Consider the following 20829-nt stretch of genomic DNA (forward strand, 5'->3'; position numbering starts at 1 on the left):
AAAAAAAACTCTAAAATTGTCCTCAAATTACAACACCATGCGGGTACATAGATATTATTATCAATGGCTTCTCTCTACAAGGGTTTTTTTTTTTTTTTTTACATTTTGATCTTATTCTTGGTAGGGTTTAATAGTTTTGAGTATAAATCGTCATATGAGACATAATCCTCAATTTTAACTCTCTTGATTTTGAGCTCTCACCCTCAGTTAGATTTTAATTTTTTATCTCTCAAGTTTTGAGCGGTAAAACAATAATAAATCCTAAAATATAACCTCGAACAATGATTCTATACCCTCAAATGGTAAATCCTGAACAAAAAAATATTGTAAAAAATTGTAAAAAAAACCTAAGTTGGTGAGCCACTTCTGTTCTTTAGTTAAAGACTAAAGAAAGAACTTGTATTATTATCAAAATCAAAACTACAAAGTCGAATGTGAAAACCCTAGCAAGTTATAAGGACCAAATTTGTTATTTGACCATTAGTTATTCCATAAATTGAAACATGCCACGTGTTCTAACGTTAGTGGGTGAAGTACTATGCTATGATGGGTGGTCTACACCTTATGATATATTTGTAGTAGGGCTGCCCATCGGTCGGTTCGGATCGGTATTGAGGCTTGCCAAACCAAAACTAAAAAATTCGGTATTTTTCGATTTCGGTATTTTTTGGTTTCGGTATTTTTTGGTTTGGTAATTTTTGGTAAATTTCAATATTTTGTTCAATTTCGGTAATTTTGGTATCGGATGTTTTTTGTTCATTTTCGATTTACTTCGGTATATCTTCGGTTCATTTTCGGTTTACTTCGGTATATCTTTGGTTCATTTTCAGTTTAATTATAATAATACTAATTATTATATACCAATATAAATTAAAATTTAATCAAATATGATGCATAAAATATAATGTTTGATGAATATATATTTGCACGAGTAGTATTGGTAGTTTAGTATAGTACTAGTATTTTGCCTTAGTAATAATATATACTAGTATAATTAATTTAATAATATGTATTAGTACATATCCTATTAATTTAGTATGTATATATACCGATAAATATGAATGTATATATATATACATATATATATGCATTACTTACCTAAAGATGAGATTTTTATTTTCCTAAAAATAATAACATTTACTTTATTAGAGAATGACTCTATATCTTAACTCATACTTTTGATAATATTAATATGATAACATTATACAATTATATTTTTTAATAGTTGTTTAAGATATTAGTAGTTTAATATTTATTATACTACTAACATAATAGTATTATATAAATATATATAACTAAATTTCGGTAATTGTTTCAATTTTTTCGGTATATATTTTGGTTTTTTTTATAATAATCGATTCGGTTTCTTTCAATAATAAATTTCGGTTTATCAACTTTTTTCGGATATTTTCAATTTTCGAATTGTAAAAATTGATATACCAAACTAAAAAAATTTCGGTCGGTAGTCGATCGGTTCGGTAAAAATCAAACCAAAGGACAGCCCTAATTTGTAGCCTATATAGCTGACCCTTTTACCTCCAGCCACCTCAGATAAACCCTAAAAGGGTCCACTGCTCCAGCCACTCTCACTCAACTCTACCACCTCTGCTCTCGCCCTCTTACCTCTTCAATTTCTTACACAGAGCTCAGACTTCACCTCTCGGTAAGCACTAAGGATCTGTAATTTTTAATTCTCTTTATTCGCTTTCCTTGATCTATAATGCGTGTTGTTTGATTGTTTTCCTTGATCTCTGAATCTGTTTATTTGTTGGTGGCGTTGTTATATGCTAATTTTATGCAAATGTATGTTTTCAATATACTGAATGCATCATCTATATGTTCTCTAGTTTCTCTGCTGTAGAACGTGTTTAATATTGTTTGCTCTTAAACAAGGGACATCAATTTCTATTTGTAAATTCTTTGTGGGTATCTCTTTTTTTCAAACTACATTCTGCAACTGATGCATTCTTATGTATTCTTTATGGGTTTCACTTTTTAAATGAATATAAATTAACTTTTGAGTGTTGGCTTGTTACCCAGTAAGAATCAACTAAGAATAAGGGAATGTAGATCTTTATAACTGGTTTCATATCTACTTTATGTATGATGCTCACGTTATAGTATGATATCATCTATTTTGGGCTAGCAGTGTCCTTTTCTTTCTCACTCCTTTATTTTTTAGATGACTTTATATAGCCTCTGATGATGATTAAAAAATTACTTTCGTTCTTCCGAGATGCTCCGTGCGGAAAAAATTTGGAGACCTGAACTGAAGAGGCTTGATTATGTATACTTGCATTTAAATAGGCATATACAACTATATGTCCTTGGATACAATTTGAAAATATTTAATCTCCTTTTTATGATGTCCTCTATTTTGGTCTAGCAATGTCCTGTCATTTCTCACTCTTTTATATATTTTATGAATTTAGATTGCCTCTGATGATGATTAAAAATTACTTTCGTTCTTCCGAGATGCACCATGTGGAAAGTTTTTGGAGACCTGAACTGAAGAGGCTTGATTATGTGCAATTACACATATAATGATGCTTGAACCCTTTATGTGATAATTGCTAAAGTGGTATAATTAAACTGACCGAATATCATTGGCATGTAAAATTTTAGAATTTATTCAAAAGTTCTGTGCAAAATTTGTTATTTTTGTTGTTAAGAATGGCTGACTATGATATGATGTCCTCTACTTTGGGCTAGCAGTGTCCCATCCTTTCTCACTCTTTTATATTATATGACTTTGTATCGCCTCTGATGATTGAAAATTTACTTTCGTTCTTCCAAGATGCTCCATGCGGAAAAATTTTGGAGACCTGAACTGAAGAGGCTTTATTATAAATTAATTCTGGTATTGTGTGGGTATTTGAATATTTTCATTGTTTTTACTGTGTCACTTTCATTCTTACAACATCTTTTGCTTCGAATCATGTTTCTGATGAAACTTTTATTCTCCTGATTTTTTTAATGGTGAAATTCAAGGAGACCTGAACTGAATAACATCCTAAGAAGATTTATCTTGTTTTGTATAATTTTATTATTAAATGGATATGGTAATTTTTGGATATTGGAATACTTCTGTTGTTTTTATTGTGCTCATGCATACTTGTATTTCTTAAATTCTGTTGGCTATGCATTTAGTAAATACGACCAGTGTCTGTCATTCAGTTATTTCTTAATACTCTGGTTAACGTGATTTATCTGGTTGATGTATTCATTGCCAGGTTGATATTCAGCTTTTGGATTAAGAAAGTTGTAGAAGCCTACCCATTAGCTTTTGCACTGGAATACTGACAATTGTTCTGTTGGTGTGTTTCGTAGCCCTCCCTTTCCAGCCAGCCAATGGAGGTTGATGTAAGTTGTACTGCTCTTGAGCTAATTTATTTTATGCTTATTATATCTCTCTTTGCACCATTAAATGTAACGTTTTATTTTTCTCTGAGATTGAGGCTAAATGTTTCTGTTGTCCTGAATTTGGATATGGAATTTGCAACTTTAAACTTGTGGCAGTTGGCAATATCTGATGTTACAGAAAACTTCTTGGAGTTTCCATTTGCAATTGTATTGAATGATGCTCCAATATTTGAAATCTTAAAAGTTTGTATGCTTTGGTATTTTGGGTAAGGCAATGGTATTTCTTGGAAACAAGTTGGGTCCAGAATATTTTTACACTTGAATTAGTGTTTAACATGTCAGAAAACCTGTAATTGTCAAATGAGATCGTCATAAGATTAATAGCTTCTATGTCTGTGTATGTGTCGCTTTCTTACTATCTTCTAATAGATTGCCAAATAATGTATCTATTTCATGTCTCTGCTAAATAAAACCTCTGGACCAAATATTTGAGAGGTTATCTCTCTTGGTGTATCATGATCGTGTGACTATCTTCTCCTTCTTATTTTCAAAACCCCTAAGTCAGCTTTATTTATTCTTATTAATTTCATCATTTTGTGTTAATGCTTATCCAACCTGACTGCTGCAGGGTACCAAGAATGAGGAAGAGGAATTTAACACAGGACCACTTTCTGTTCTTATGATGAGTGTCAAAAATAATACTCAGGTAATCGTTTCTTACAATTTTATATTTCTTCATATCCATCAAGGCTTTGCATGTCAAGGTTAAGAATTCTAATTCAAATTGGTTTTAATTCAAGCAGGTGCTCATCAATTGTCGGAATAACAGGAAGCTTCTCGGCCGTGTGAGAGCGTTTGATAGACATTGCAACATGGTTCTGGAAAATGTTAGGGAGATGTGGACTGAGGTATTCGATCATTGTTTTTTTTTTTTTTTCCCTTTAGGGGACAATCTGTGGTTTATCTTCATCAATCATCAATGTTGACAATAATTGTGTTATATTTTTCTTTCGTCTGTGCAGGTACCGAAGACTGGAAAAGGCAAGAAAAAAGCCCAACCTGTTAACAAAGATAGATTCATCAGTAAGATGTTTCTGCGTGGAGATTCTGTTATTATCGTTCTTAGGAATCCCAAGTGAGAATATGTCTTGTAGCATTGACAATTCCAATGATATGTAGAAATAGATTATGTGCTGAAAATTAAGTACTTAGGTTGGGAATTCAAATACGCATTTAGGGCAACTTTCCAGTGGTATGTATGGTTCTTGTAAATCCCCTCCTACCCAAGATACAAGCATCTCCCCTCCATCCATCACACACCCTTTTGAACTCTGAAACTAATACAATTCCAATCTATTTCATATCGGATCATACGAGTCATGTTGTGTTACTTGTTTATTAAGCAGGTCATATTTGTGTTGAGAATTCCAACATTATTAGTTAAACAAGTTGTATTTGAAGTAACTAACTTCATGATATGAATACGAAATTGTTACCTTTAATGCTCTTTTGAGAGACGAAGAATGTTTATGTAGAGTTATCTATTTTATTTCTCCAATATTATAATATGGTATTATTCTCTTAGTAACATTTTTAAAGCAGGAAAGACATGCCGTAGTCATATAATCCAATGTGTTTAGCAAATGCCACATCATTTGGTGATAGAATTTGGTAAACAATTTTAGTGAGCATAGCAATGCTCATAATAGGACATTTCTCTCAATCTCTCGTCGGCAAAATTAGGAATGTCAATATTACCCCGAACTTTTGGAGCTAAACCATGCAAGAGATGTAATAAAAGAAGAGTGCTGCTATTTGCACACCCTAAATCTCTCTTTGCACACCCTTTCTTGAAAAAAAAAAAAAAAAACTCAAGGAAAAAGACCATTTGGCCCTTCCCTCACCCACACACCCCCATCCATTTTTCTTTTTGCACACCCTCCCTAAACAGAAAAAAAAAAAAAAACACACACACACCCAAAACTCACACACCCCATCCCCATCTCCCCCCGTACACACCCCCTCCCCACCTTTCCACCATGCTGCACCACCCTCCCCGTGCGCAGCACCACCACCGTGCGCCCACCACCCTGCTGCACCACCCTCCCCGCGCCCACCACCATGCTGCACTACCCTCCCCGCGCGCAGCACCACCACCTTGCGCCCACCACCATGCTGCACCACCCTCCCCGCGCGCAGCACCACCACCGTGCGCCCACCACCCTGCTGCACCACCTTCCCCGCGCCCACCACCATGCTGCACTACCCTCCCCGCGCGCAGCACCACCACCTTGCGCCCACCACCCTGCTGCACCACCCTCCCCGCGCGCAGCACCACCACCTTGCGCCCACCACCCTGCTGCACCACTCTCCCCGTGCCCACCACCATGCACCACCCCTCTCTCTCCTCCCTGCTGCACCACCCTCCCAGCGCCCAACCCAGCCCCGACCACCCCAGCCCTCCAGCCACCGCGCGCAGCGCTCTCTCTCTCTCTCTCTCTCTCTCTCTCTCTCCTTCCCTCTCTCCTCTCACCCAGCAGACAGCCAAACAAATTTATAAAAAAAAAAGTTGCAGCGGGTTCGGCGGACCAGTGCCGAACCCAGTGGTTTCGTTCGACAGGTACCCGCCGAATAGAATAGGATTGTTCGGTGGGTACTTACCGAACGAATCCATCGGGTTCGGCACTGGTCCGCCGAACCCACTCCAATTTTTTTTTTTAAGTTATCTTCTCTCCGGCGCGCGACGGTGAGCTAGCTGCGAGGAAGGTGGTGGCGCGCGGTGGTGGTTCTGCGAGGAATGTGGTGCTGCTGGTGCGAGGAAGATGGTGATCGGCGGAGGGAAAAAAAAAACAGAGCAAGGGGGGAGGAGTCGGAGAAGAGAGGAGAGGAGGGGAGGGCTCGGGGGGAGGTGGTTGGGGTGGGGGGAAGAAGAAGAAGATAAAGGGTGGAGGGTGCGACGGTGAAGAAGAAAAAAAAAAAATTTGCAGGTAAGGGAAATTTGCAGGTGAGGGGTGGGGTGTGTACGGGGGGGGGGGGGGGGAGATGGGGATGGGGTGTGTGGGTGAGGGATGGGGTGTGTGGGTGAGGGAAGGGCCAAATGGTCTTTTCCCTTGAGTTTTTTTTTTTTTTTTTTTTTTTTTCAAAAAAGGGTGTGCAAAGAGAAATTTAGGGTGTGCAAATAGCAGCACTCTAAAAGAAATCTTGTACAATTACAGAGAATTTTCCATGTGGGTCCCGCCATGGAGTGCCCCTTCTGTTTACCTCAAACTAGTATCAATCAAGTTTATGGTACAAAATCAATGGTACAAAACAAAGCTTTTCCATCTGACTCATTTCCTCTTGTCCCCAAAACAAAAAGGCAAAAAAAAGCTTCAACATTTTGTCCAGGTAGATCCTCTCTCAGCCCTGGCCATTTAATCCTGGGGAGCTGGTATGTGCTTTCAGAGTTCAAACCTCAGAGGAGGAGAGGACTCACCCAATTTTCGGAAAATACGTTCCCCTTTCAAGTGAGGCTTGAAAAGATGTCATGACCTTTACCATCGACACCCATGCGAATGGCGCTGCACAAAATGCATAGACAAACACAGAGAGAGCTCTAAACACACCATTTGGGAACCAAGGAAATGCCATGACCAAAAGAACACCAAAAATCCCAAGCCATAGAGTAAGAACTGCCAGCATTGGCAGCAAAAGAGCATTGATTGCTACAAAGCAAAGTGCGAAAGAGCCAAGCAAATACAAACTCCAGCCCAGCAGTGGATGAATAGTGTGAGGAATGATTACGAAAGGTACTATGTAGGCAGCTAGAATGGACCACATAGCTATTAATTTGAGGGCTGTGTGTATCAAGGTGATGTTCTTGTCTGAGCGCCTGTAGCACAACTTAGACATGTTCGGCCGTGCTAGGCGTGTCATTGCTATGATTCCTACATAGATTAACGCCTGGATGAGCACCACAGGCATCTCTGCGCCATACCTGTACAATAGAGGAAGACGGGGGCAATGAAAATCCAGTGATTTTTAGTGTTATGCATGCCATAACTAATTTGAACAGAAAATAATGAATTCAAATGCGAGAGATCTATTGCTTATAGCTGTTAGAGAACTATTAGATCCTAAAAACTAACACCCTATCTCATGTGGGGTGTAAGCAACATTGGATATCCATCCTAAGAATTTAAGTTATTAGGCGAGGAGACCCAATAAATATTTTATAACCTTAGACATCTAGTCTAGCCAATGTGGACTAATGCTCAACAATCCCCCTAACATGAAATCCTTCTTTTAGGTGATCAAACACATGAGTAAATTGTCTCTCTTTTGATTAGGGTAACCTACATTAGGTGGCTCTAATATCATATTAAATATTCATCTTAAAAGCTTAAGCTAAAGAGACTAAATGAGTATTTCACTTAGCCTATCCAATGTGGGACTAGTGCCTGAGCAAGAAAAAACATATACCATGCAAATTAACAAAGAATTGAGAATGTGGATTGAATTTTAAACCTAGGACCTCTTGTAGTCAGACTCTCTTACCATCTTAGACAACCACTAGATAAAAACAATTAAGGTCTTAGGAAATAGGCCAACAATGTATATCAAGCTAATAATTGTAAGGTTGAAGCTTTCCTATACTTAGTCCAGGAAGTAAATAAATTGGAAGATAGCACATCTGCATACTGGGTAAAGCAAGTGCATACTGGTTTTGTATTGACCAACTTGAAAGGTGTTCCAAAAAGTTTTTGACATAGCTCAAGTAAACATTTGCATAAATGTGTTTTGGTCTTACCCGAGAGTTTTTTGGCGTTGTTCATGCCATGAAATGCCCAATGGCAGAACAGGCCATGCCCACCAGTACCACGGCTTCAACCACGCTGCACCAGGGAAAGTAACCACGCTGTTTGGTCCGCAGGGTACACTCCAATGCAGTCTAAGATCTGGAGCAAGCAAAAGTAGAGAATGACTAAGATACAGTCATTGTTGGACACATTATATGAAAAATGGAAATGCATGCTTTTTTGTTTCACTTACAATAATAAGAGGCATCCATTTGGTATCCCAAAGGAAGTCTGTAGGTTCCATTAAGCTTGGAGCCATTAGGAGGTGGATGGAACAAGGGCTGATCAAGCAAGTCTGGGAAGTAACCACCTATAAAACCCTGGTCTGCTCCATCTGGATTATCTCTCCCAATTTCCAACTGATGAATCATGTCCTTGAATACATCCATTGATGGCTGCAATACCATAAATAAATGAAGCCCGAAGTGGACCCTTTTTAGGCAACTACAAGAAAGAATTCAAGTAAAAGTTTGCTTCTGATAATTGCCTAAAGATGGACTCCAATTTAGAATTTTTTGAAAGAAAATCAGAGTAGGAGCCTAAAGTAGTAGTATAATATAAAGTAAAAAGGCTATTCTGTCAAAGAATTTCTCAATCATTAGCTTCCTATAAAACCAGCTATAGCTATTAGATTTTTTAATTTTTTCCTTTTTTTTTTTCGGTTGGGGGGGTGGGTGGGTTGGGGGGTGATGTAGTATAAGAGAACTAAGTAGATTATGATTCACAAAAATTGCACATCATTTTTTCTAACCCAAATCTGGAGGATGTCAATCAAGAATCCATTGTGGAACTTTGGAATAAAAAAGTCAAAAAACCAAAACATTTTACTGTTTGAACTGGTTGCATAAACGTTTTCAAACAAAATATGCTTGAAGGTAGGCATTTACCTGCAACACAAAGAGGCCAGTATGGAAGATACAAGGGTTAATGAAAGCTGCACAGAATTGTCCACATTGGAACAGCTCATCAGTGTTTTGGAGGAAGAGGTTGTCAGCATCAAGCATGACCACCCTGTCATAGTCCACTAGGCTCCATGCATAGAGTTTGTTCAGGGTTAGCTTGAATCTGTTGTCAAAATTGTTCTGGTTCTTATATGGATTGTTCAAATTTTCCACTCTCACCACCTTTGCCCCATCTTCCTGTTCTCTGAGTCAAACAAAATAACAAAACTTGTCTTAATGTCTGAACAGCTAAATCATTGTAACTTATGAATTAAAAAAATACCAAGATACTTTTTCGTAAACAATGTACAAAATGAAATTATGAATTAGTATATAAGCAGCTATGAACTTTTCCTTTTTGTATACCCTTTTCTTTTCATCATATGATGATATCAAACAAAGCTAGAGAAATACATTTCTTGGACTCACCGACTCAGAAACAATTTTCAGGGTGTTATCATTTAGAACAATCCTCCATACATTCCTATTCAAATTCAACTTGTAGGGCCCAAGGCCTTGGCTCGGCGTGAGACGTGTTACATCCTAAGTTGTCAACTAGTGGTGATGTAACAAAGGGGGATCTGACAAACAATAGAATGGCAGTCCAATAATCTATGCCTTGCTTGTCATTATATAAAGCATAAAAAGGTCTATTTCTTGATGTACAGAATTGTTAATAATAATTTAAGAAAAAATGATAAGAAGACCATCTCTTTGAATAGAGATAGGTTCTATTTGTATTGGTAGGTCCCACCTTTATTTAGAAAGATGGTTCAAATAAATAGTCTCCTTAACACTATCTATAATTTAATATACATAGAGGAGAGCATACATATATCAACTATCATACAATTCTTATAAAAACAAAAAAACCAAGTTAAAAATATAAATATAAATATAAACATATACTACAAGGACAGAACGGTAATATCAACCTTATGTAACATACCTCACTTTCTTTCCATGTATCACATGTACCCACATCATGTGTGGGTTCAATCTATAACTAAAAGTTTCTAAATCTTATACACCAATTATTCAATTAATATGGAAATGATATGGTGGTATCTTAATTCTTAAAAATAAATAACTCAAAATAACACCAATACAAACAAAACAAACAGTCGCAATAAAAACCATGTCATATCGTCCAACATATAAGTTTTTAATAACGTTAGAAAAACAATTAATGTCACGGAGGTGCAGACTAGTTTTGCCAAAACTTTGATTCTCACGGAGGATGAAATTGATGAAGCACCGGTGGGTGGGATGGATGCAGCGACGAATACTGAAACTCTCCGCTTGAGTGTGGTGGCGCAAGTATTAACTCTGAAACCTTTCAACAGGAAAGCGTTTAAGAACACAATGATCAAACTGTGGGACACACTGGGGGTGGTACATGCAAAGGATTTGGGTGAAAATTTATTCCTTTTCACATTTGCTTTTGCCCAAGATAAGAAGATGGTCATTCAACAAGGTCCATGGACTTTCGACAGGGCTTTGGTGCTACTCGAAGAGCCAGATGGTACGATGGCCCCATCGGCTATGACGCTAAAGTGGGCTGACTTCTGGATTCAATTGTATAACATCCCACTTCTTTACATGACAGAAGCAACTGGAAGGGCTCTTGGGGATGCAATGGGAAAATGTCTGGATGTGGGTGACGGTATAGAGGCCGATCTTGTGGGAAGATTTTTGAGGATCAGGGTTCGAATGGATGTGACTCGGCCCCTACCAAGAATCAAGAAGATCAGATTGGAAGGTGGAGGAACTCATATTGTTGAACTACGTTATGAACGACTCCCCACCTTTTGTTTCGACTGTGGTAGACTAGGGCACACTTTCAACCGTTGTCCTATATCTACCGCAGCCCAAAAAAAGGACTCTGACAAACAGTGGGGAAAATGGTTGAGAACCAAGGTGGAGTTAGGGAAATTGAAGGTTTCAGACGATGGGCAGTCCGATGAGGAAGATGAGAACGTTGCAGGGGAGAACAATTTAGTTGAACCTATTGTGCCAACTTTGGGTGAGCATGGTGGGCACAAGGGAGCTGAAGGAGGGCGCCTCCCCTACCCTTCGCCCTCAACGACCCCCTCCAGCACTCTTGCTGGAAAAACTGCTACCCAACAAAAGGAAGATAATGGGCTAACAATAAAAGGTGCAGAAACTTTTGACAGGGGGGATACCGAACGACACCGAACACCAAATGCTCACAATGGGGAGAGCTCCTTGGGTATTCCAGTTACAAAAACAGCTACGGAAAGGCTTAACCCCCTTGGAATGGAAAATGCCAAAACTAAGACTACCACAACCCAATCGCAGCCGCCAATACTGACGAGTGTTGATCCAATACTTCTTGCTGAGGTACAGGGGAAAGGAAAAGAGGCTGCTATACGGGAGTCGGAGGATATTCTTTTATGCACTCTTCAACAACCAAAAACCTCTAAGGTGGCCTACGGGGGGAGTCGAGGGAAGAGTGGCCCAAAACAAAATAGTAAAGTGCAGGCTGAGGGGGCTGCTTTAAAAGCCACTGAGGGGAGCCAGCTTAAAACTAGGGCCTGGAAAAGACAAGCACGGACAAAGGAGGGAGATACTTCCATTCCTCAAAATACAGCGGCTGTGACGGAAAGGAAGAGGAAAATTGATAAAGAGATGGAAGATACAGAAAGGAAGTCGAAGAAGAGCAAGACCCCGAACGATAATGATGCGCACCACGTGGTGGGACCGGACGCTCCGGCCCACCACGAGCAATGAGGATCCTCAGTTGGAATGTTCGGGGTCTCCGGCAACCTCGAACATTCGACTCTCTCAAGTTTGTGCTGAGAGATAAACGTCCGGACGTCATTTTCTTAATGGAGACGAAAATGACGGACAAGCAAATGGAAAAGCTTCCAGGGCGACTTGGTCTACAGGGTGGGATTAGGGTGGAACGTCATGGCTTAGGCGGTGGTTTAATCATGCTCTGGAAGTCTGGTTGGAATCTAAAACTACTGAGTTCTTCTACAGGTCACATTGATATGCAAGTTGAATCACCTAATGATTATAACTTGCGACTTACAGGTTTTTATGGTCACCCATCCACGGCGGAGAGACGCCACTCATGGGAATTGCTTCGCCGTTTGAATGGAGTCGGTCATGGAGCGTGGCTGGTCATTGGGGATTTTAATGAGATTGTAAATGCCTCTGAGAAGGAAGGTGGGCGAGACAAGGCGGAGTACCAAATGAGGGATTTCAGAACGGCACTTATGGATTGTTCTTTGGAGGAGGTCCCATTTCGGGGCACTCCTTTCACTTGGGAGTGTTCTCGGAATGGGGCGATCTTTGTTAGAGAACGTCTGGATCGATGTGTAGTAAATCATGCTCTTCGGGCACACTACCCACACATACTTACGTATCATTTGGAGGTTCCTGGCTCTGACCACATTCCGATCCTCACTGAGGTTCTCACACAGGAGGCTAACAGAAACAGTGTCAGAAGGAGTCGAAGATTTTATTTTGAAAAAATGTGGTGCAGGGAAGCTAGCTGTGAGCAACTTATAACCGATACTTGGAAGGGAACGGTGACCAATGGGGAGCAAACTTTGGCTGGCGTGAAACTTTGCGCACAAAAATTAAAGGCCTGGAGCCGGGACTTTTACAGTGCTAGGAAACGTGAAATGAAGCTCCTACAAGATGATCTTGGTAGAGTAAAAATGGGCCCCCAAAATGCTACAACTTTCGCTCATCAAAAAGACATTGAGCAAAAGTTACACAACCTGCTTGTTTCAGATGAGGATTACTGGAGACAACGATCAAAAATTACCTGGCTTAAGGAGGGAGACAAAAATACCAAATTTTTTCATGAACAGGCAAAGGAAAGGGGAAGGCGAAATTTCATAAAAGGGCTTTTTAATGAGAATAATGAATGGATTGAACAGGAAGAGAGGGTTGGCTCAATGTTCTGTGATTATTTTAATTCCCTCTTCTCTATTACAGGTGGATTAGACATACAACGGATTTTGGACACTGTCACTCCGAGAGTCACTTCTGCTATGAACGCCCGTTTAATGATGCCTTTCACAAGAGCGGATATAGAAGAGGCTTTGGCGCAAATGTACCCCACAAAGTCACCTGGTTATGATGGTATGCCCGCGCTCTTTTATCAACGATATTGGCCGGTGGTGGGCGATGATATTTGCAGTTTTTGCCTGAATATTCTCAACGGAACTGCCAGTGTTAGGGGGGTCAATCATACTCTTATTGCCCTTATTCCAAAGACTGAACAGCCGCACTATGTGACCGATTTTCGGCCCATCAGTCTCTGCACCACCCTATACAAGATAGTCGCTAAATCTCTTGCAAATCGACTGAAACATGTTCTACCACAGGTGATCTCAGACAAGCAAAGCGCTTTTGTTCCTGGCAGACATATATTGGACAACGTGATGGTTGCTTTTGAAACCACCCACACTATTAAACACACTTCGGAGCTGGAACCTGCAAAAATGGCTATAAAACTGGATATGGAAAAAGCATATGACCGGGTCGAATGGAATTTCCTTGAGGCAATGATGCTCCGGCTGGGTTTCCACACGAATTGGGTGAACAAAGTAATGGATTGTGTTACTACCGCATCTTTTTCAGTATTATGGAGGGGTGCGCCGCTGGGACACATTGTTCCTAAGCGAGGCCTCAGACAAGGCTGCCCGCTGTCACCATATTTGTTTCTCTTCTGCGGGGAAGGCCTCACTAGCCTCCTACGTGATGCCGAGAGTAGTGGGGATATCATTGGCGTTCGGGTAGCTCCTCTGGCTCCTCCTGTGTCGCATCTTTTTTACGCGGACGATTGTATTATTTTCCTTCATGCGACACCCAAGGCCAGCTGGGCGGTCTCCCAAATTCTAAGGATTTATGAAGAAGTTTCGGGCCAAAAGGTTAATTTGAGGAAGTCAGCAATTTTTTATAGCCCTCGGACAGACCACCTTATCAAAGTTATAACTTCCCAAGTGCTTGGCATCAAGATCACTGATTGTCATGAGAAATATTTGGGACTTCCAACAGTGGTTGGACGAAAAAAGAAAAAATTGTTCCAACCTATCAAAGACAGAATCTGGAGGAAGTTACAGGGGTGGAAAGAAAAATTACTCTCCAAGGTCGGGAAAGAGATTATGGTGAAGTCTGTTATCCAAGCAATGCCCACTTATTATATGAGTCTATTCCGCATGCCTCAAGGGATCCGAAAGGAAATTACCTCTCTGATATCGCGGTTTTGGTGGGGAAAGAGACATATGAAGCAAGGTATCTATTGGCTCAAGTGGGCAGCGATCTGCAAGCCCAAGAAAGAGGGCGGGTTAGGCTTCCGTGATTTGGAGTGTTTCAATAAAGCTTTGATAGCCAAGCAGGGATGGAGGCTAGTTCAGAACCCAACTTCACTTATGAGTCAGGTACTAAAAGGGAGATACTACCCGACTGGATCCTTTATGGAGGCGACCATTGGTACACGCCCCTCATTAATCTGGAGGTCTCTTATTTGGGCTAGACATTTGTTGGATAGGGGTCTTCGTTGGAGAATTGGAGATGGTATGTCCGTCAATATTTTTGAAGATAAATGGCTACCACAACCCATAACCTTTCAGATACAATCACTCCCTTCCCTCCCCACCGATATGAGGGTTTCCCGGCTTATCACCCCTGAACGGCGATGGAATTCTGCTCTCATTTATGAGCATTTTCGATTAGAGGAAGCCGATATGATCACTAGCATCCCTCTAAGTACCTCAGCTCGACCTGATCACCTTATATGGCACTACACAAAGAATGGGCTGTATAGTGTCAAAAGTGGATACTGGTTGGCGCTTTCTATGAGGCAAGATGGCCAGGGCAGTGACGCCGGCGGTGGGATGGCTAATGCAAATATTTGGAAAGATATTTGGGCTTTAAAAGTGCCTGGAAAAATTCAACATTTACTCTGGCGATGTAGTCATGAGATTATTCCGTGCAACTATGCTCTCTATAGACGCACACTAATCCCTACTCCCAGGTGCATGCGCTGCGGAGAGACCTTTGAGACTGCATTACATGCAATATGGGGTTGTCCTTTGTCTCAAAGAATCTGGCAACTTTCAGCCTTCGGGAATTTAATGGAGCTGGACTTTGAGGGGCGTTTTGATGTATTTCTCCGGTATGCTATGATGGTGTTGACTGACAATGAGAAGATCCTTTTTGCTTTCTTATGCTGGGCCTCATGGAATGCACGGAATGACTACGTGATCAATGGAATCAACGAAGATGCACTGGGGCATTATGGTCGGATTCAGAAATACGCGGAGGACTACACAGTAGCAAACCATACAGAGGTCCCAACCCCACAAGTTGCAACACCTCCGAGTCGATGGGAGAAGCCAGGGGAGGGTTGGTTCAAAATTAACACTGATGGAGGGATGAAGCCAAAGACCAGAGGGCGTGGACTTGGTGCTGTCATTAGGGATAGTGCGGGGCGACTTGTGATTGCTGCCACCAAATCTATTTTCGGTGGCTATTCGGTGGAGGAGACAGAGATGATGGCTGGGATTTTCGGGCTGCAGCTGGCTCAAGATTTGCAACTCACTCAGGTCATATTGGAGATGGATTCCACACAGGTTGTTCAAAGAGTCAATCGGCAACTACCCTCAATGGCGGCTGATGGAGTGATTATCGAGGATCTCAAGGCTCTACTGGCGACTTTTGATCATTCTCTGTGTCAATTCCGTCGGCGAGATTCCAATACAGTAGCTCATTTATTAGCTCGTTTTGCTTTGTCTAACCTTGGGTGGTCCCTTTGGCTGGATGAGAACTCGGGACCATCTTGGCTCGAGCATGCTTTGTATGAGGATTCCTCTTATTAATAAAAACAAAGCAATTTCTCTCAAAAAAAAAAAAACAATTAATGTCTATAATATTATTATAAGTTTTAACATCTACCCTTCCTTCTTAACAAAGCGTCAACTTTGCACATTGCACCCAGAAGAAAAGAAACTGTTCAACATATGGACAAACAGACGCGTTCCATCGAAACCAGCATTTCCACTTCTTGGGTTGCGTCGACTTCCTCCACCAATCCAAATACGCCATGTCATCCAAATATAAATATTACCCCAAAAAAAAAAAATTTCACGATATTAATTCCGCCATGTGGCATGTAGTAATGAATGTAGTGGCACTGTTGCAGGCAAGTTTTTTTCCATCAATGTAATCTCACATTGTGCGCTGTGACTCGATTAGGCAACAATTGGATAGGATTCTTGCATTTCTTATCCCATATATGGAACGAATCAAAGAGGATATAAAGGCTACATCCAAGACCACCGAAAGTAAGATGGTCTTAACCAATCAAAACCGTTGACCTATAACTCAGCCAATCACAAGACACCAAGTCACACCTAATTCTTCAACTCAAGTTGACTGACCTTTCCAACCTCAAAATAGAACAGAACGCACGCGAAGCCCCCCCAAGAAATTTTTTAACGTACTCCTGGACGGTTAGGTGCGCACGTTACGGCATAAAAAAGAAAAAACGAAAAAGACAAAAACGCAAGCGGAGAGTGTCGAAGTTTCGGACTTACAGAGTTTGGACCCAACGAAGAGGGACGTCCAGGGAGGCAATGACGACGAGATCGGCCTCCACGTGGAGGTTGGCGAGCGATCTGATCATGACACGTGTCGCCACGTAGAACTCGTAGTCCCTCGGCGTCCCCATGTACATCATCGTCGCGTACGCATTCCTGTAGTGCTGCTGCTGCTTCTGCTTCTGCTTCCCCTCCTCGCCGCGCCTCCTATACGCCGTCGTTTCGCAAACTGCGAGAAGCAGCAGCAAGATAACCTTCAAAATTCCAATGCTGCCCTTGGCCATTGAGCTGTCTCTCTCTCTCTCTCTCTCTCTCTTCTCTCTCTCTAAGCCTCAATCGCCATTACTGCGAGGTAATTAGGACTTGCATATAAAGAAGACGCGGACAGACAGGAGACAGAGGGAGTTTGAATTTTTCTGAATAGGAGACAACGAGGGAAGGCTAGCTTTATAAAGACAACAGAACAAGAAAAGGCGCTTTGTGAGATCTGAGCCGTTGATTTGTTTTTCAACGGTCGAGAATGGAACGAGGCAAATGAACCAGCTGGCTCGCTCTTTTTTCTTTGTTTTCTAAGTGATTGTATTATATATTATTATTATTGGCCAAAAAAACAAGTATTATATATGATTAAAACGCTTAGTTTTGGTGGTCTGGGGCAGGGGCAGGGGCAGGGGCTTTACTCCGTCGTAACGTTGTGTGTTGTTATTTAGTCTATGATCTATTGCTCTGTATTTGACTGGGGGTTCAAGATATTTTGGCTAACTCTTTGATATTTTTGTGTGCTGTTGTTTTCTTTCTTTTGACTACAAGTTGAAAAACTGCAAAATAAGGATCTGCCACGTGTCGCTATGTATGGCCCGGAGGTTGAGGAAATGGAAATCTGATTGACCCTGTTGCCCTCTGCAAATGAGATGATCGGCGACTAGATTTGCAAATCATATGTTACTTATAATTTTTTTTTTCGGTCGAATATGTAACTTATAATTATATCAAGGATTATAATTAGGAAAGAGGTCAGAAGGAGTGAAGGACAACTAATCATGCCTAGCGTTTCATTATATTTAGACATGTAAACGAATCTGATTCTAATTTAATTCACCTATATTTAAATCCCAATTGGATCAATCATAATTTGGATTATTAGATTCAACTTAATAATCCATATCCCATTATCCATTTAGAGACCTAGGGAAAATTCAAATTTGATTTGTATATAGGGAATATTTTCCATTTAAGACAAATACTTTGGTATCAGTTATAACTTATAACACATATTTAGAAGTGTCTTAATGTAGGACATATACTTATACATTATGTTAATGTAGGCCATTTGGTAAATTCCGTCATGACAGATGTTAGTTTAAGGGTTACAATTGTTATTTCTATTAAAAAAATTAAATTTAAAACTAAAAATAAAAAATAGAGGGGTAGGGGCGGGGAGGGCTTGGGTTGGGGGGAAGAGTTGATAAAGTTAGTAACATAGTTGACGATTCGTCCCACATTGATACAAATTATTAATAAGTGTCTTACATCAATATACTTCTAAATATGTATCCTAAATTACGATTGACACTAAAGTATATGTTTTGAATGAAAAAAAATTTCCTTGTATATACTTGTGGCCATAATGTACTTGTCATGAGCATATGTATTTTTGTCATCTAATGTGTCTTTAAACCTCTTAATTACCATTCCACTAACCTGCCATAATCATGACTTTGGAAGAGTTTCTGTTTAGAAAATTTGTAAATTTTGGGATGAAAATGTCATCATTCCATCCATTTCATTGAAAAAATTAGGTATTTGGACTTAATTACAATTTACAACCTGATTTCAATTATAGAGAATTGTACTTTTTTTAACTACCGAAACAAAATTAGAACTTTTATAAATTATATGGACTAAAAGTGTTATTTGACTTTTATTTGTTTACAGACATCTTGGCCTCCTAGGCTTTGAAAATTTAGCTTACTAATTTTGAGGTGTTTTTAATTAGACAGTTTTTAGTGACTACCAAATAAAATAAAATTTGATTCTTGAGATTGAACGCTAATTTTAAATTGAGATTTTTATCAAATAAGGGCCATGCATGTGGGGAACTATAGGCTTGTATATATAGTGTTGCCTTTTTATCTTTAATTTGTCACTTCTACACCATATAATATTCTTTGAGTTAGAGCTTATTCTAAAATGGTCCAAAAACTTAAATCATTATAACATTCATATATATTAGGTGATCTAAAGCCTAACTTTGCTAGCGAGAGATGGTAATTTGGCAAGACTCATACCAAACTCCCACACTAATTAACTTCATAAATAAAGAACTTCATAAAATTTTTGGATTATTTGGTGGGGCAGCTCTATGATATATATTCTTTGTCCAAATGGATATTCATATCTAGACGATTACTTGCACGAATAGAGGTACCTTCACCAGATAATCATGAGTACGTCGTTAGATAAAGTCGATGATAATACAAAAGCGACACCTCTTTGTTAATGTCACCAACTTTGTAAGCTATGATTTTACGGGTCTAACTATTATATTGAGAAATGTTGAAATACAAACCATTACGTAACTTAATATAGCAGAAATACATAACTTATCATTTTGCCTTTAGTTTATTTAATTATTTTAATTAAAAAAATTTTAATAGAGACATTTTTTAATATTTTGAAAGTAGCTCTGTTTATTTTATATATATAAATAGAAGATTTAACTCACCCAAACCATCTAACTTAATATTCCCATGTTTCAAAGTAATCTGTTGGATAAGGCAAGTGAATGCTTATAAGCTTATTATAGTTGGGGATTGACTAGGACGGAAATGGGTAGTGCGATGGTATGCAAGTACAATGAATGATGGAAATCAACTTATGTACGTTATTATAAAGAATAATGCTATACTTACCACATTTTTATACCATCTGACGTGTCATTATTTTATTGGACAAAGTTTTTCTTTTCCTTTTTGGGTTTTTCTTTTTATTTTTTAATATCCAATGTATGAATACCATGTAAATTGCCACATAAGGTGGTATGAAATTATAGTATAAAAATGTGGTATATGTAGCACTACTGTATTATAAAATGAGTATCATTATTGAGATTGCAGAAAAAACCAGTCTAGGGTTTATGCAAGCATTACCCAACAACTAGCCCGAATATATCCCCGAATAATCCTCCGCTGGTTTTAGTTAATTAATTAATTAAACGTAATTTATCAGTTAACTGGTATATGCTGTCTGTGGTCTAATACGAGTTGACAAAATTTAAAATGTCCCTTGATAAGCTCAAGAGCACTACTGAAGAGATCGATGTAGACAATATTTGATTATTTAATTTCGATCCTTTTCATCATGTTATAACTTATAAGTGTGTCGTTGGCAAATGGGATTTGGCAACACGTCTTACTCTTTTATGGGATAAAATGGGGGATGATGTAGACTCAAGGAATTCAATTCACGCTTTCTTAATTTTCTTTTTAATCCGTAGTATCTGGTAGCTTGGCATGAATGGTAGAGGAATGACATCACACATGTATAGTGAAGGAATCTATTCATTTATTTCAAAACCAATTGAAAATGGGGGATTAGCTCAAATTCTTATAAACCACAGTGTAAGACCTCACATTTTAATGTAAGATATTTCTCTCAACACGACCCTGCATATGTTGCATCACTCAAGCCTAACACGTGAACAATTCATATTGGGTAACGTAGGAGCACGTGTGACCATTGGGCCAAGCACGTGGATAACCTGCTCTGCTCTAATACCATGAAAGAATTTAGACATTCATCCCAAAACTAATTAACAATAGGAGAAGTAGCTCAAACCCTTATAAGCCACTATGCAAGACCTCACATTTTTAATGCAGGATCTTTCTTTCTCTCAACATAGATTACAAATTATAATTCTCCAAATTGAGCTAGCTAGTTAGGTTAAAGAGAAGAACTTACTTATCTCTTCATGTGATACCACATGATATATCCCTACCCTCTCTCATTAGTTCTCTCTCTCTCTCTCTCTTATCTTTTGTCTCTATCTCTCTTTTCAAGGGATGCCACATCACTACAACATGATAATATGTAAGTTTTTTCTTA

At 39.3% G+C, this 20829-nt stretch overlaps 2 protein-coding genes and 3 non-coding genes across 5 annotated transcripts; 4 read left to right on the forward strand and 1 right to left on the reverse strand.

Moving 5' to 3' along the window:
* The first annotated feature begins 1542 nt into the window (after positions 1 to 1542).
* LOC147273780 (uncharacterized) lies at positions 1543 to 4865 on the forward strand. The gene is made up of 5 exons (XM_086257694.1): positions 1543 to 1663; positions 3234 to 3363; positions 3992 to 4069; positions 4167 to 4271; positions 4386 to 4865. Exons 2-5 carry the CDS (start codon positions 3352 to 3354, stop codon positions 4500 to 4502), a joined length of 312 nt encoding a protein of 103 aa, XP_086113820.1. The 5' UTR covers positions 1543 to 1663; positions 3234 to 3351; the 3' UTR covers positions 4503 to 4865.
* LOC147273781 (small nucleolar RNA Z159/U59) lies at positions 2196 to 2279 on the forward strand. The gene has a single exon (XR_015119800.1). It is a non-coding gene; the product is annotated as a small nucleolar RNA Z159/U59 (small nucleolar RNA).
* LOC147273782 (small nucleolar RNA Z159/U59) lies at positions 2436 to 2518 on the forward strand. The gene has a single exon (XR_015119801.1). It is a non-coding gene; the product is annotated as a small nucleolar RNA Z159/U59 (small nucleolar RNA).
* LOC147273783 (small nucleolar RNA Z159/U59) lies at positions 2760 to 2840 on the forward strand. The gene has a single exon (XR_015119802.1). It is a non-coding gene; the product is annotated as a small nucleolar RNA Z159/U59 (small nucleolar RNA).
* A 1708-nt stretch (positions 4866 to 6573) lies between the features above and the next one.
* LOC147273784 (putative glucuronosyltransferase PGSIP8) lies at positions 6574 to 17247 on the reverse strand. Its single transcript, XM_086257696.1, has 5 exons — positions 16723 to 17247; positions 9089 to 9347; positions 8395 to 8596; positions 8153 to 8300; positions 6574 to 7339 (listed from the first exon to the last, which is right to left on the reverse strand). The coding sequence occupies exons 1-5, from the start codon at positions 17007 to 17009 to the stop codon at positions 6835 to 6837; spliced, it is 1401 nt and encodes a 466-aa protein (XP_086113822.1). The 5' UTR covers positions 17010 to 17247; the 3' UTR covers positions 6574 to 6834.
* Positions 17248 to 20829: the final 3582 nt, after the last annotated feature.

Source organism: Dryas octopetala, chromosome 9, assembly GCF_963921425.1.
Source record: "Dryas octopetala chromosome 9, drDryOcto1.1, whole genome shotgun sequence".
Taxonomy (NCBI): Eukaryota; Viridiplantae; Streptophyta; class Magnoliopsida; order Rosales; family Rosaceae; genus Dryas; species Dryas octopetala.

What these genes read in the sequence shown, in the direction of transcription:
- LOC147273780 (XM_086257694.1), top strand. An exon ending in GTGTCAAAAATAATACTCAG is followed by an intron (nt 4,070 to 4,166) that starts GTAATCGTTTCT and finishes TAATTCAAGCAG; the next exon opens with GTGCTCATCAATTGTCGGAA. An exon ending in TTAGGGAGATGTGGACTGAG is followed by an intron (nt 4,272 to 4,385) that starts GTATTCGATCAT and finishes TCGTCTGTGCAG; the next exon opens with GTACCGAAGACTGGAAAAGG.
- LOC147273784 (XM_086257696.1), bottom strand. Translation starts at nt 17,009, where the DNA reads ATGGCCAAGGGCAGCATTGGAATTTTGAAGGTTATCTTGCTGCTGCTT. An exon ending in CTGGCCTCTTTGTGTTGCAG is followed by an intron (nt 8,597 to 9,088) that starts GTAAATGCCTAC and finishes ATGGTATTGCAG; the next exon opens with CCATCAATGGATGTATTCAA. An exon ending in CAACGCCAAAAAACTCTCGG is followed by an intron (nt 7,340 to 8,152) that starts GTAAGACCAAAA and finishes TCTATTGTACAG; the next exon opens with GTATGGCGCAGAGATGCCTG.